Here is a 16,661-nt window from a genome sequence, read left to right on the forward strand (position 1 = left end):
AGTGCCAGCATCTTCATGAAATATCTCAACATGTTCATTAAAGCGGACAAGTTCGCTCCTGGTATGACGTCGTTTACTGACAGGAATTTCGGCCCCAAATGGTTCAAGGATCCTTTCCCTGGAAGCTCTCCCCAAACTGCAGCACAGTCGAATGCTATATGGAGGGCTGTTTTGTCTCCAACTTTACTGTCATACAGGATTGAACCAGGGTCGAAGGGATTCGGCTTCATGAGCCACCAGTCGAACCTTATCGCTCGCCAACTTGGCCTGATCCAAATGGTCCAAAAGTCTCTAGTATCTCATGATACCGACATCATTTAGTCTGGTCGATCACTGACGGCTAATGACCACAGGGCCTGCCTTCGTTTTTGTCGATCCAACAACCGCTATGAACTCCCAGTTTTTCGGTTCCAGCAATCTTTTCTGACGACCACTGAGTTTGATGATTGGTGGAACTGTTACTTAAATTTCTCCTTTGCCAGCGACCAGTTCCTCCAGCACATGGTCGATGCACTTTCCACCCTCGCCAGCGATATAGAGCCTCCTCCTCCGTCTGTTATTGCTCCCGACCCAAAAATCCAAAAGCCCGACATTGACGAAGCCCCTAAGAAGGTACCTATACACTGACTTAACTTTATTTACTTGGTGTTCTGCCAATCTGTCGGTTTTTTGCTATTTAGGGTCGAAAGCGGGTTGCTGAACCGCCTCTGGCAAAACCTCTGAAAAAGCAACGGGTGCCTTCGACCCCTCCTCCACAGGTATGACCCATTCTTTTTCCGAACCATTTTTCAGCTGAAACTTTTCCTCTTTAAACATTTCTTTATATGTCTCCATATTCAGGTGTCCTAAGAGGCGCCCGTGGCGGAAGACGAAGATTCAGAAGGGAGTGCACACTCCCACATTTTCTCTCCGTCGAAGGCTCCGCCCAAGACTCCACCTACTCCTACGTGGCGGAAGAAGGCTCTGTCTAAAAAAACTCTAACCAAGGTGGACCATAGGGCTCGCCCGACCATCCAAAAAGAATTCGAAGAGGTTCCACCCCCCTGGGATTCAGAAAGGACTCCTACTGCTTCGCCTTTTGTCGACCTCCAGGTACTGGCTCATACTTCTCTCTCCATTCATGGGGTTTCCTTCTGCTTTGTGATCTACCACTTGTGTTTTTTCAGGGACCTCTGGGTTCCCCGATTGAGGTCGAGACCGAAGTCAGGGATTCGACTGAACATCCCCTCGCTGATGCTGCCTTAAGCCCACAACAACAAACTGAGTTTTAACCTGATTCTCCTACGGCCCTCAACCTCCTGCTTCTCTGACACCTCCGGATGAAAATGCAACAATCAACCTTCTGACTCCGGACGACATAAGGCTAATCAAACACTGAAATCATGTAGAGGACTTGAGAAAACTACAACAAATTCGCCTGTTGTCAACTGACGCACCACCCTCATCAACTGTTGTCGATGATTCCTCAGAGCTTCATGCAGAGGTTGTCTTCATCCTTCAGCAGCTGAAGGCGTCAATCTGCGACGATGGATTCTCGGATACTCTTAGGAAACATGGGGAGGTCTTTCGTGATATCTTCAAATTCCTAGATTCTCTGGCCCTTCGTGACCTTCCAGCCTCAATGGTGAAGTATTTTGTCGAGTTCGAGGCTTTCTTCACTCAATTCACCAAGGATCTGAACCTCCGACACAATGTTGACCTCTAAATAAACATGAAACTCAATGAGGCGAAGGTCGAATGGGATTGCAGTGAGGCTTGTGAACGGGAGCTTGATGAGTTCGAACACAAGAAGGAAGAACGTCTCCGACAGCAGGAAGTCTTCGATCAACAAATCTCTGATTACCAAGCCCAAATCACGGAGCTTCACAAAACGATTGCCGAAGTGGAAACGTATAAGGCTTCCTTGGAGACGGTTGAAGGGATCCCTGAGCAGGAGGCGATCGACAGTGAGGTCATGAGAGGGGTATCTCATGGGGAGAGAGCCCTCAAAATTGAAGTCGACATCAAGTATCTACGTGGGAAGAAAATCTATTTGGATAATAGGATTAAGCATGAGATGGTCGTGTTTGAGGATTTCAAATCTAGATTCCGCATCTAAATTTTTCTTCAATTTTTTTGTAGGTCTGTCGACCATAATTGTAATGTCCTTTATGGACACTTTCTCCAAAATCAATGAAACTTTATGTTTGGATCCGTATTTCCTGTAGCATAGGTTTTTATTTCTTCAACTATTTTCCTTTTACTCTTAATACCCTTTGATCCCTTCCAAGTTCTTCAATTTCATATGCATTGTTATTGTATGTCCGAGTTACTCGAAATGGTCCTTCCCATTTTGTAACCACTTACCCAAGGTTCGATCCCGACGATCCATGGGCAAAATTACTTTCCACACATAGTCATTACCAATAAAGGTTTTTCCCTTTATTTTTATATTGTATACCTTGGCTACGCGTTCCTTTTTTCGGATCAACATTTCGACTGCAACCAACCTTTCTTCGTCTAAATCGGCCAACTCGTCGCATATCATGTTCCAGTATTACTCTTACTGAAGTTCATTTTGGCGCTGGATTCTGACGAACTATAAACATATCTCCGCCGACAATATGGCATCATGACCAAACGTTAGTCAAAATGGCGTCGAATTCGTCGCCTCTTTGGGGGACGTTCGATACGCCCACAAAATTTTGTCCAAAGTCTTGTGCCAATTCTTTGGCCTTTTACAAACGTGCTTCTTAATCAGACTTATTATTACCTTGTTGGCTGCTTATACCTGGCCATTTTCCTGTGCATATTAAGGTGTAGAGGTAACCAATCTAAAATCCGTCTCGTTGGAAAACTCCTGCATGTTTTGTCCCACGAATACTGACCCTCGATCCATCGTAATGGTTTCTTGTATACCAAACCTATACACGATATGCCTCTAAATTAATTTGATTACCACCTCTTGGTCCACCTTTACTAGAGGGATAACTTTGACCCATTTGGTGAAATAGTATATCCCGACTAGGATAAACTTCTGTTGTTTCGATGAAGCCGGTCCAATTTCTCCAATGATGTCTAATGCCCACCCCCTAAAGGGCCATGGTTTGATAATGGCATGCAACTCACTTGCCGACATATGATGGATACCCGCGTGCCTTTGACATTCCTGACATCCTTTGGCAAACTCAATGCAATCTTTCAATATGCTGGGCCAATAAACCTCTTGTCGGAACAACAACCACTTCATTTTATGGCCTGCTTGGTGGGCGTCATAGGCCTTACTGTGCATTTTGTAGATGGCCAAATATGCTTCGGTATCTCCCAAACACTTGAGTAGTAACCCTTATGGTGTCTTCTTTAGCAATTCGTTGCCTGGCCACACATATCTTAGAGCCCTATACTTGGTTTTTTTGTCAGTACCTCCGACTGGGTTCTCCAAGTAGTCGATGATCGGCTTTCTCCAATCTGTCGGTGATGAACTGTTGATAGATAAAAATTCATGTTCCCCCACCTCTTCGACTCCCTAGGTTTCTCGACACTCTTCTTCGGGCTCTTTACCACGACTGACGTTCTCGTCGAGGACGTCCTCTGTTGGGAGTGTACTTGACACCATTTTTTCCGTAACTTTGATCATTTCTTGAAACTTCGACTTCGACATCTTATACCCTGAAGCGACTTGGGCCAGCTCGTTGGCCTCTTGGTTCTCGTTCCTAGGGATATGTCTTATGTCCGCAATTTCGAAATGTTCTAGCAACCGCGTTGCAGTCACAAAGTATTTCAGCAGACTCCCCTTGATGCATTTATATTCACGCATGACTTGCTTTATTATCAACTCTGAGTCTCCCCTTACCTCGATTCGACTGGCTCCCAACTATTTCAATAACTAAAGGCCAACTATTAAGGCCTCGTATTCGGCTTCGTTGGTAGAACACTTCTCGTCGATCCTATACTTAAACTTCGTAGGGCCTACCTAAGGGGATAATATCAAAACCTCGATTCTTGTTCCGTCTTTGTGACTTGAACCATCGAAATAGAGACGCCATGGCGCGGTGTCGACCAAATTTAGGGATGATTCGACCACGACATGATCCACTATAAAATCCGCCACGATCTGGCCTTTCATGGCCTTTAAAGGCTTGAAAGTTAGAGAAAACTTTGTCAACGGCTGTGCCCATTTCCCAATTCTACTATGTAGAATAGGCTTAGACAACATATGTTTAATAATATCGTAGTGAGACGAAACATAAACATCGACTAACTTTATATATTGTTTTAATTTCATACAGGCAAAGTACAAACACATACATAGTTTTTCTATGAGACTATACCTAGTTTCAGCATCTGCCAACATTCTACAGAGGTAATATATGGGCCTTTCGACACCATTACAATCCTCTTGGGCTAACATGCTCCCTATAGTTGTATCAGATGCATTAATATATAAACTCATACTTTTATTTCTACTAGGGGGAAACATGATAGGAGGCTTGGTAAGATACCCCTTGATCGCGTCGAAAGCCTCTTGTTGTTCAGGACCCCAGTGAAAATCACCTTCCTTCTTAATTTTAAGCAGTGGTGAAAACACCTTTGTTTTGCCACTTAAGTTCGATATGAACCTTCTTAAGAAGTTTATTTTCCCTAACAAAGATCGGAGCTGTTTCTTTGTAGATGGGCTTTTGAGGTCTAAGATCGCCTTCGTCTTGTTCTGATTGATCTCTATACCTCGTTTGTGTACCACAAATCCCAGGAAGTCACATGCGTGTACCCTGAAAGCAAACTTCAATGGATTCATTTTCAATCCATATTTCCTCATTCTGTCAAATGAGCATCGAAGGTGATCTAGGTGCCCCTCTTGAGATGACGATTTCACCATGATGTCGTTGATATATACCTGCATGAACTTCTCAATTAAGTCATGAAAGATGGCATTCATGGCCCTTTGGTAAGTTTCTCTTGCATTTTTTAAACCAAACGGCATGACGACCCCCTCGTATGTCCCCAGCGCACCAGGGCATCAAAACGCTGTCTTAGGAACATCTTCTTCGGTAATGAGAATCTGATTGTAGCTAGAGTATCCATCAAGTAGGCTCAGATATAATTAAAACTTGCGGCCGAGTCGGCCAACATTTCCGCCATTGGCATTGAATATTCATCCTTTGGCGTGGCATTGTTTAGATCCCTGAAATCTATACAAATGCTAAGAGATCCGTTTTTCTTGATGACGGGCACTATTTTGGCCAGCCATTCGGCGTACCTTGCCATCCTTATGAAACGACATTTTAGGAGTCTTTCGATTTCTTGCTTGATCTTTGAATTGACATTCGGAGCAAATCGTCGAGGATGTTGCTTCACCGACCTCTTCCTAGGTTAGATAGGCAGTCGATGTTCTACTACACTTCTATCCAAACCCGACATTTCGTCACAATCCCAAGAAAATCAGTCTTTGTATTCAGTTAACACCTCGACTAACCTTGCCTTCATCTCTGACCCCACCTTAGTACTTATGTAGGTTGGTCTTTTTATGGTCCCATTTCCCAGGTCGATCGATTCGAGGGGATCTTGTGCCTGTATCTTCTGAGGCTTATTTTATAGGTTCTTTTCGAACCCCAAAGGCTCATTGTCATAGATATAATCGAGCCTTCGGCTTTCTGAAGTTGTTGTCTGGTCTATTCGACCATCATTTAGACTTTCGGCCTCACATGCTAAATTCTGGAGTCTCTTCCTTTCTAGAATCGACTTCCTCTTATTTTCAGCCAAATAAGCCGAAATTTGAGCCAGGCTTTCTGACTCAGCGATCATCTTCGACGACTGTTTGCCACCCCGTATGTGGGATTCCCGTCTCTGATCCTGTGTCTTCCTCGTTATCTCAGATGAAACCATGATCAGGGTCCAAGTTCAGAACTCGACCTGTATTGATGGAAGTATAGGATCCCGACTCATCATCACACGGTGCTATGTTCGCCAAATGTTGGTCAAACGACCTCTTGGAACCCCTGTCATTGACCCAGTAATAGCTTTGGTCGGCCTCAATATTCTCTATGATGCCGTATTTTCTCCAGATTATGAGCCTTTGGTGGACCGTTGAGGGAACAACCCCTATTCCATGGATCCATTCTCGACCCAAGAGTAAGTTGAAGTTGGCCTTTGAGTCTATTACCATAAAGAATGTTGAACGTGTTGTTGTGCTTACCGCGAGGTCGACCTGGACCACCCCCATTATATTGATGGTCTTCCCTTCATAATTTGAAAGGACCATGTTGTGTTGTCGGAGATCTTCATCGACTTTTCCTATCTTCCTGAACAGAGTATAGGGCATTAGGTTGACTGCAGCACCTCCTTCGACAAAAACCTTATTCACCGCCACGCCATCCATCTTAGCTTTGATGAACAATGGTTTTAGATGGTACACCATCCCAGGACTGGGCCTTTCAAACATTGTTTTCTGCTCTTCCACCATGTCGTTGTGTGATCGCGACTTAGTAAGTCTATGGGAATCATGACTGCAAGTGCACAGTCGGATCGCGTAGTTTTAAAGATTATTGAACGCACAAGCACTAATAATTGAACGTATTGTTATCTAATGTTACTATGTAAATCTAAGGTCGATGATCATTCTAAGATTGGAGGGATGAAGAGAAATAACTATAACGTAAACAGAGTATTAATAAAGATATTTGATAAAGGGATATCGGTATGTAACGCATCAAACATCGGGGATTCGATAGATATTTGGTGTAATCTTATTGGTCAAAATATTCTATAGTAGAAATTATTTATAAAAAGGACTTAGTCACACACTCTCATTTTATTTACTCTGACCATACTCTTACACCAGAATGCTTGGCTCTCGTAGTCTCATTTTGAATTTAAAAGTAATTTTTGTATATGAATAAAGTCTAATTAATCCTAAAGCGCTCTCGCTGTGTTTAGGATTAATGCCTAGTTTCAGCTATCTGGTTAAAATCTCAAACTCTCGTTCTTGTTGACCGTTACCTTTGTTTGTTTTGTACTCTCGTACGAAAAACAATTTTTAATGAAATAAGAAACTAAAACCGGGAAAATAAGTTTTATAAAAACCAACACCAATTATTTACGAATCTCGTCATTTCGATGGTCTTTACATGCCAATACCTAGGGGTTTAGTCGGACATGGATCCAGTAACAGGCATGGTATTTGGAAAATCAAACATACAATAAGGTATAAATAAATAAAATAGTAATCAAAATAAAACCTAGATTACGAATTGGGAACTGGAACTGAATCTTGATTCTTCAATTAAAATAATGTTGGTAGGCTTTGGCAATGAGTAACCATTACAATTGAATTCAAATGCGTAAAATAAATTGCAATAGACCCCGATGTGGAGAAACTAACACTTTTACAAAGTAATAAAAACTGCCTAGGAAACTAAAAGAAAATAAAATCTGACTAAAGTTAAGCATACGATCGAAAGCAGGAAGAGATAGATTTTTCTGCAAGGAGAAACAACCCTCCTTATATATTTTCTACTTCTCTAAATTTTAGCCAAAAGTGAGTGGATTCGTGGCTAAAATCATGGAGAAAAAGTAGGGAAGACTGGGTTGTGGCGGTTGCCACAATCCTAGTCTTGGACTCCGTGGTGAGCGCCAAATTTTTAGGGTTGAGCGCCACAATCTTCATGCTTTGTGGCGGGCGCCACCACCCTCTTTGGATCATGTGGCGGGCGCCACACGTACAAGTGATGGGCGCCACAAGCCTATTTGGTGTGGTGGCCCATTCTCTATATTTTTCTCCATTTTCTTCTCTTTTTCTTTCCTTTTTGCTATTTTACACTTTGCTTGCTTGTAAACCTTTTATTCGATAAATATCTGCAATAAACATAAAATACTGCATAATAATAAGTGTTAATCAAGTAAAAATAAATGCATATGAAGCCAAAAATACGATATGTTTTCGCGTTATCAAACTCCCCCATACTTAAACCTTTGCTTGTCCTCAAACAAATGCTACGTATATGAATAAAAAGTTTGGTAATATCTTTGCAGCATGAAGTATCAAGGCTTCTAAAAGACACAGTTGCGTTCGGATACTCATTCTAGTCTATAAACTTTACTTTGGTTAAAAATTGCATTAACAGGTACTCACTTACACACTAAGGGTATCGTTGGAACACATAGTCATAATATTGCAATCATAAGTCTCCCTCCTATACAAACCAATTTGAATCATGTTGTCATGCCTAACTCTACCTTACTAAACCTTCTTTTTATCCTTTTTCATTCTGGCGCAATCACATTAAGCCTGTTATCCTTTCACATTCATAGCAAGATAGTCTGTTAGTGACTATGATCTCATCATTATTTATTTCTTTCTTTTTCGCACTTTGGCTCAAATAATAATTAAAGATGGTTATACCGTTGGGCTAAATGACCGGGTGAGGGTCACCTAACTTAGAAGGAACCACATTTTTCATACATTTCGTAGTCTTTTCTTCTTTTAAGCTTGAGATAATACACTTATTTGCATCGACTTCTTGCGTAGTGTGTGCTTAGGATGGTGCTGACTGCTACATAAACTACTTAAGGAATATTAAAGGATAGAATTTAAGGCTATGGCATGACAAGTACTCAAACCGATCTAATATTTGGGAGATTTAAGGTGTTAAAACGATACCGATCTTATAAAGTTTTTCCAAATCTCTATAATTCAACCTTAGTTTGATTTATAGGTTAGAATTTTCAAAAGATGTACTGTATCTCTAAGTCTAGATTTTTGCAAAATTTTTTGTATGGCTTAAGCAAATAGGAGAATTAGTAAATAACGGAAACCACGCATAAAGACTCGACAACACATTGATATTTAACTTGACTGACACTTAAGAAAAATAAAATAACAATAATTTAAATATATCTAGAAAGCGATAAATAAAAGCGGTAAAGCTTCCTCCCCCATACTTAAACCGTGCATTGTCCCAAATGCAACGACATAAGGTAGGAAAGAAAGGTAGAACCTGGGTAGTCTTCTACTGGCACCTTCTGCCACGTGTACGTGCATGTCCACCATTTCCTGGCTGGTGAGGTGGCGTATAGTCTTGTAGGTCTTCCATACGTATTGTCAATGTTTCCATTTCATCGATCAAGCCAGACATGTTCGATTCGGTTCTGAAAGCGTAGACGTGTTGATCATGCTGCATTTGGCGAAGGATTTGCATCATTTTAGTTTGCTGAGCTTCCATGTTTTGGATTTGTAGGTCGTGCTGAGCTTCTAATTCGCTACGCCGCAATAGTTCAACATAGATCTCATCAAGAGTGGATGGTGTCACATTTCTTCTTCTGGGTCTTTGGTTGGAGGATGTACCTACAACATTTTCAGATGACATGTGTGTGGTGTGTGGGTCAGTAGCGGGAGTAGCTTGCTCCGGAATGTAATCCTTATCGGTGTCCCCGCCAGCAGCTACATTCCCAGGAATGTGCACGGGGACTTGGTTAGGCACCGAATCATTAATATAACAATATTCTTCCGGGTTTCGCACATCTATGCGAGATGGATTTGGGAGGATGAAATCTTGTAAGACATTATTTGCAATTATTAAATTAAACTTACCGTCTCCCTTTCGTTTTACCAATTTCATGCTCTTTGCCATGTCTATGTCAATGGCATAATGCGGGAGCGGGGTTAGCCTGGAGAATTTTTCTTCGAGTCCTAGGACTCTGGCTATGGAGGTTATTAAACCTCCAAAAAAATTGGGTCTCTCTTCTCATTGACAATGCCCTGCATGTGAGATAGCATAAAAGGGACGATATTCACCTTTTGTGACAAAAATGTGGCGTACAAATAAAAGAGTTCTTTTTCGTTCACCTTGTTAGAATTTGCTCGACCGAAAATGGTGGATACCAATATTTTGCGGAAATATCGAATAGCCGGGTTGTGAATTAAAGTGGCTCTGTTTCCTTCAAAACTATGGGTTACTGTACCGGTTATTACCCTCCAAAATGGTTGAAAGGCGCGTTGCCAACCCTCAATATCTGGGACCTCACTTACTACGCCATCCCCATGGGGAAAATGTAGCAGGTCCGCTAATTGGGAAAATGTAAGGGCATATTCGATGTTGAACAATCGAAACTGGACAGTCCCACTAGAACAGTTTGTGTTGGGTGTGAGACTAAAAATTAACGAACTTAGAAATTCCAGTGTTAATTGAGCATAGACAGGGTCCTTAAGAGATAGGAAATGATTTAAATTTTAAGTGTCTAGCATATAGTTAACACTATCTAAAATTCCTAAGGAAAATAAACAGGTATCATCGACATACCTTGTTGATTCGATCTTTCTTGCGCTTAGAGTCGTGTACGTCTCTTCCTGTAGCTCACCTGGCTCGCTGTTTCTGAACACTATTTTGTATTCCCTCATCTATGCCATGATGAATTTTTCACTTCTTGTATAGTGTAGTAAGAATATAGCAAGAGAGGAGAATTATGCTTATGAGAGGTGTGGTTTGGTGATGTTATGTTGATGTTTTATATAAAGATGATGGTGGTTGGAAATTGATTAATGAAATAAATTTCATTTACGGTCTTCAATGCCTTGGTCAAAGAATTTGAAAATGGTTGAAAAGGATTTAAGACATTGTCAAGCATGCAAGGGACAAAGCAATTAAAGGATTTAATGTGACAAATAGTGCACAGTAGCATGCATGCGAAAGGCAATGTAGTGGCCGGTGCCACTTTTTATGTTCGGAGAGGGCGCCACTAGGGGCTTGTGGCGGGCACCACAGTCCTCACATGGGTGCTACAGCCTGTGTGTGGCAGGCGCCATATGCAGTGTTGTTTGCTCCCATGTGTGGGTCTCTTTATTGCTTTGACAACCATTTTCATTTGAATTTTTAATTTACCGGCATAAAATAATGGTTTAATAATCATTTAGAAGAAAACCAACATAATATATTGGTATGAATGAGAAACAAGATATAGTAAAGTGACATTAAAATGCAAAATTGAAGAATAAAAGAATGGGGTAGATGGGAAAATATGATATAATTCATCTACTGGAATAAAAAGAAATGAAGTAATTAAATAAATTCCCAATGTGTAAAAAAAACAACAATAAAATTCCAAACAAGAAAATAAAATAAATGTCAGTGAATCCGTAATATTCAAATAAATTAGCCATTATGGCGGCTGCTGGTAGGAGGAAAAAACGAGTAGAAGTGCTGGTAAATGTGATCCATGTTCTCTGTCACTACATCCATAAAGCTGTGGAACTCCACGAGCAAGGTGCTCAGCTCGCTTCTCAGATTTTTGACGTCTGTTTGAACAGCTTCGATGGAAGCAATATGATCGGTGAGAGGTGCAGCAGGTATAACCAGGGCATGTGATTCAACGTCAAAGAGATAATTGTCATAGTGGTCGTAGATTTGGGGTGTGTCTGGAGGAGAAGGTGGTGCATCTAGTGGTCCATCCAAATCATAGAGCCAGTTGTTCCTATCATGTACGCTCGTCCTATAGTCTGGCAGGGTAAATAGGTGTACTACTCGGCGGTTAATTAGAAATTCAAACACATTCAGATCTAGGTTCCTAATGATACTGGTGTTGAAGCAAAATTCAATATTCATTGGTCGTATCCCACCTAAAGGGTTGAGCCTGATAAGTGGTTGTCTCAGTCCGATGGCATTGGTTATCATGGTCACTAAGCCTCCCACTAAGATTGGTCCATAGTCTTCCTGTGCTATACGGTGCAAATTAGCTATCATGAATGTAGCGGCGTTAACAGGTCGGATCTGTGATGCACAATACATTATAAAGAGTTCATCTTTCGACACAAAGGTTCTGTTCTGTTCCTTTCCAAATAAGGTGTGAGCTAGGATCTTATGAAAATAACGAATGGCAGGGTTATGTATGTTCTCTGAATGCATAAGGCCCAGCTCAAGATGGTCGTTTCCTGTTATGCTACCCCAAAAGTTATCTAACTCAAGGTCTACGAGCCTGTCTTCCTGGGTAATGGTAAATGTATCAGGACCATTAGAGCATCCTAGAAGTTCAGATATTTCTCTATGGGTGCAGCGGTAGTAATTATCAAACAACGTAAAGGTGATGAGGCCTTTGTTAAATCTCATACCATGGTTTGGCAGGTAAACTAGGGAGCTTAGGAATTCTAAAGTCAACCTACTGTAGGAACTAAATTTTCGTTTGATAGCAAAAGTGTCCCAGCCTAGTTGGTTAATTAGGAACATAACACTGTCTCTTATACCTAATTTGGTCATGGTGCGTTCATCTGGGTATAAGCTTAGTGTCATTTCTCTCTGAGCTAGAGCCTTAAAACGTCTTCTTTGAGCGTTGTCTCTGAAGACTATGTCCATGTAATCTACTTGTTGCATTGTGATGGTCAGTAGCTAGATAAAATCAAGTAGATAACAACATTAAGTTAGTAATGGTCAATATTAAAGAAAGATACCGGTTGACTTTATGAGAAATAAGAAAGAAAGAAAGAATGAAAAATAAGCAATAGTAATAATCAAAAATTCAGATAATTAAATTAAATAGTTAAAGATAGAGTGTGGGTTGTCTCCCACCAAGCGCTTTGTTTATTGTCGTAAGCTCGACAGAAATAGAATAGATGTTATTCTTGTGAATGAGCCGGCATCTCTGTAAGCTTAAGATTTTTGATAAAATCATTGTTGTCAATGTTGTGGTAATGTTTCAAACATTGGCCGTTTACTATAAATGGTTCGCTCGTTTTTCGCTTTATCTCTATCGCTCCATTTGGAAAGATATTGGTAATTTTGAAGGGACCAGACCACCTAGAATGAATTTTTCCGAGAAAGAGTCTGAGGCGGGAGTTAAACAGAAGTACTTTGTCGCCTTCCTTAAACTCTTTACTTGATATGCGATTGTCGTGCCATTTCTTAGTTCTTTCTTTATAGATCCGGGCATTCTCATACGCATCTAGTCTAAGTTCTTCTAGTTCATGGATATCTAATATTCTTTTTTCGCCTGCGGCAGTATAATTGAGATTAAGGGTCTTAATGGCCCAATATGCTTTATGTTCTAATTCTACCGGTAGATGACATGATTTTCCATAAACTAGCTTAAAAGGTGTGGTTCCTATTGGGGTCTTATAAGCTGTCCTATATGCCCATAGGACTTCGTGTAATTTTGAAGACCAATCTTTCCTAGAGGTGGCAACCGTCTTTTCTAAGATTTGTTTAATATCTCGGTTCAAGACTTATACTTGCCTACTCGTTTGTGGTTGATAGGGTGTTGCTACGCGGTGTCGGACTCCATATTTCAGTAATAGCTTTTCAAAAATCCTTGAAATGAAATGGGAGCCACCATCACTGATGATAAGTCTCGGCACGCCGAATCTAGGGAAGATTATACGCTTAAAGAGTCTAATTATCACTCGTGTGTCATTCGTTGGAGAGGCTATGGCCTCAATCCATTTTGATACATAATCGACTGTAACAAGGATATACTTGTTACCAAAAGAAGATGGGAATGGTCCCATAAAATCGATTCCCCAAACATCGAAGACTTCTACTTCCAAAATGCCTTTAAGTGGTATTTCGTCGGGTCTAGATATGTTGCCAGTGCGTTGACACCAGTCGCAATTAATGATTGCGATGTGGACATCTATCTACAGATGGGCCAAAAGAGGCTGTCTTGCAAGATCTTAGCACAAGTCTTTGAGGTGCTTGCATGTCCTCAATAGGGGGCAGAATGATAGTGGGAGATTACGATTTCTACCTCATCTTCGAGGACACATCGATGGAAAATTCCACCGGCGCCTCTCTTGAAAAGCAAAGGCTCATCCCAATAGTAATGTTTAAGATCGTGGAAGAATTTTTTATTTTGTTGGTAAGTCAAGTCTGGTGGAAGCACCCCAATTGCTAAGTAGTTGACGAAGTCAGCGTACCATGGCAATGTGGTTTTAGTGTAAATTGCTTCCATTGCCTCGTTTGTTTTGGTATCCTTATGGGTTAACGCATATTTAGCTGTATTACTTTCCAGTTGGGCTATGAGTCTTTCGTACGGGAAATCATCATTTATAGGCACTCGTTCAGGTTCAATATCTTTCATTCTTGAAAAGTGATCGGCCACGACGTTTTCAGTGTCCCTCTTATCCTTGATTTCTAGGTCAAACTCTTGTAATAGTAAGATCCACCTTAGAAGTCTTGGTTTGGCGTCCTTTTTGTTTAACAGATACCTAATTACATCATGGTCCGTATAGATAATTATCTTTGCTCCGACTAGGTAGGAACGGAATTTATCCGGAGCGAACACTACGGCTAAAAGTTCCCTTTCTGTGGTGGCGTAGTTCATCTGTGTAGGGTCTAGGGTTCTACTTGCATAGTATATTGCATGAAGTTTTTTATCCCTTCTTTGTCCTAAGACTGCGCCTACAACATAGTCACTAGCGTCACACATGATTTCACAGGGTAATCTCCAATCGGGCGGTTGCATGATAGGCGCGGTAATAAGAGCTGTTTTCAATTTTTCAAACTCCTCTAGGAATTTGTCATCAAAGATGAATTCAGCGTCTTTCATAAATAAGCCAGTCAGAGGTTTGGTGATTTTCGAGAAATCTTTAATGAATCGCCGATATAAATCGGCGTGTCCTAAGAAGCTTCGAATTTCTCTTAAGGTTTTCGGAGGCTGAAGGTTTTCTATAACTTCTATTTTGGCCTTGTCGACTTCAATCCCCTTATCGGATACTATGTGTCCAAGTACGATCCCTTGTCGGACCATGAAATGGCATTTTCCCCAGTTTAGCACGAGGTTCACTTTTATGAATTTTTTAAGTACCATTTCAAGATTCGATAAACAACCTTCAAGGCTCTGTCCTCATACAGAGAAATCGTCAATGAAGACTTCCACGATGTCATCTATAAAATCAGCAAAAATTGACATCATACATCTTTGGAATGTTGCGGGAGCATTACACAGTCCAAATGGCATTCGTTGGTAGGCGAATGCACCATAGGGACATGTGAAGGTCGTTTTCTCTTGATCGTCAGGATGAATAGGAATTTGGAAAAATTCTGAATAAACGTTTAAGTAGCAAAAGTGAGAATGCTTAGCCAATCGTTCAAGCATTTTATCGATAAACGGTAAAGGAAAATGATCCTTCCGAGTGGATTTGTTTAATTTTCTATAATAAATACACATTCTACTTCCAGTAACCATTCTTTGTGCTATAGATTCTCCTTTTTCATTATTGACAACTGTGACGCCTCCCTTCTTCGGTACGACATGTACTTGGCTGACCCATTGACTATCGGATATCAGGTAGATAATACCTGCTTCTAACAGCTTTTGCACTTCTTTCTTTACTACATCACTCATAATGGGATTTATCCTTCTTTGATGTTCTCTAGAGGTCTTACTGTCTTCCTCTAGCTTTATGCGATGCATGCATATGGAAGGGCTTATTCCTTTTAGATCTAAGATATTGTAGCCTAAAACAGTTGGATATTTTCTCAAAATGTGTAGGAGCTTTTCGGTCTCTATCTGCCCTAAGTCTACATTGACTATTACAGGTCGCTCGAGTTCAGTGTCTAGGAATCCGTACCTTAGATTTTTGGGTAGCATCTTGAGTTCTAGGGCTGGTTTCTTTGGGCAAGGCATATGATCGGGCGTTAGTGCTAGGCATTCGCTTAGGCTATCATCTTAGTATTCCTTACTCCAATTTTCATCTTCAAAAGTAGGAGGCCTTGGAATTTTCAGTATTTCAGAGTATGATGTTTGTTCATTCTCCATTTATCTTATACATTCGGCGATGACATCTAGTAGACAACAGGTATCGTCTATAGCTGGTGCCTTTAGGAATTGCGTCAAAATGCATTCGACTTTTTCCTCACCACTTCAAAGGTTAGCTTGCCTTTCTTAACATCTATAATAGCTCCGGTTGTAGCTAGGAATGGTCTTCCTAATATGATATGGATGTTGGAATCCTCTTTTATATCCATGATTATAAAATCAGTAGGAATATAGAATTGTCCTATGCACACCGGAATGTTTTCTAGCATACCTACGGGAAATTTAACAAAACGATCTACAAGTTGTACGGACATCCTCGTAGGTCTTAGTTCTCCCATTTTTAGCCTTTCGCATACGGACAAGGGCATTAAGCTAATACTGAGTCCTAAGTCGCATAGTGCTTTGTCTATGACAAACTTTCCGATTACACAGGGTATGGAGAAACTACCTGGATCTTTCAGCTTATGAGGCATATTGTTTTGTATTATGGCGCTACACTCAACAGTAAGTGTAATAGTTTCGTTATCCTCTATCTTCTTCTTGTTAGATAAGATTTCTTTGAGAAATTTAGCATATGAAGGCATTTGAGTGATAACTTTTGTAAATGGTATTGTGATATTCAATTGTTTTAGAAGCTCTACGAATTTTTTAAATTTCCCTACACTTTTAGATTTAACAAGTCTTTGAGGATAATGGACCGGGGGTTTATATGGTGGTGGAGGCACATAAGGTTCTTCTTTCTGTACGACCTCTTAGCTTTTATCTTCCTCTTGATCGTCTTCCTTCTTAGTTTCCTTACCAGGTTCTTGGTGCATGGATGGGTTTTGAATTCTAGGATCGGTCTGCCCGTCTAGTTCTGTCCCACTTCGTAGTATAATAGCATTTGCATGACCTTTCGGGTTTGGTTGCGGCTGTCCAGGAAATGTGCCTGCAGGAGCATCGAT

General features: G+C 40.8%; 1 protein-coding gene across 1 annotated transcript; it reads left to right on the forward strand.

Moving 5' to 3' along the window:
* The first annotated feature begins 501 nt into the window (after positions 1-501).
* Positions 502-1,271, forward strand: LOC127103556 (predicted GPI-anchored protein 58). The gene is made up of 4 exons (XM_051040807.1): positions 502-612; positions 681-758; positions 853-1,092; positions 1,167-1,271. The coding sequence occupies exons 1-4, from the start codon at positions 502-504 to the stop codon at positions 1,269-1,271; spliced, it is 534 nt and encodes a 177-aa protein (XP_050896764.1).
* The last annotated feature ends 15,390 nt before the right edge of the window (positions 1,272-16,661 follow it).

This window comes from Lathyrus oleraceus, chromosome 7, assembly GCF_024323335.1.
Source record: "Lathyrus oleraceus cultivar Zhongwan6 chromosome 7, CAAS_Psat_ZW6_1.0, whole genome shotgun sequence".
Taxonomy (NCBI): domain Eukaryota; kingdom Viridiplantae; phylum Streptophyta; class Magnoliopsida; order Fabales; family Fabaceae; genus Lathyrus; species Lathyrus oleraceus.

Bases quoted from the DNA above. Each gene is read 5' to 3' on its own strand.
- LOC127103556 (XM_051040807.1), top strand. From the start codon at position 502: ATGGTCGATGCACTTTCCACCCTCGCCAGCGATATAGAGCCTCCTCCT. The intron at 613-680 runs GTACCTATACAC...TTTGCTATTTAG, and splicing joins TTGACGAAGCCCCTAAGAAG to GGTCGAAAGCGGGTTGCTGA. The intron at 759-852 runs GTATGACCCATT...GTGTCCTAAGAG, and splicing joins CTTCGACCCCTCCTCCACAG to GCGCCCGTGGCGGAAGACGA.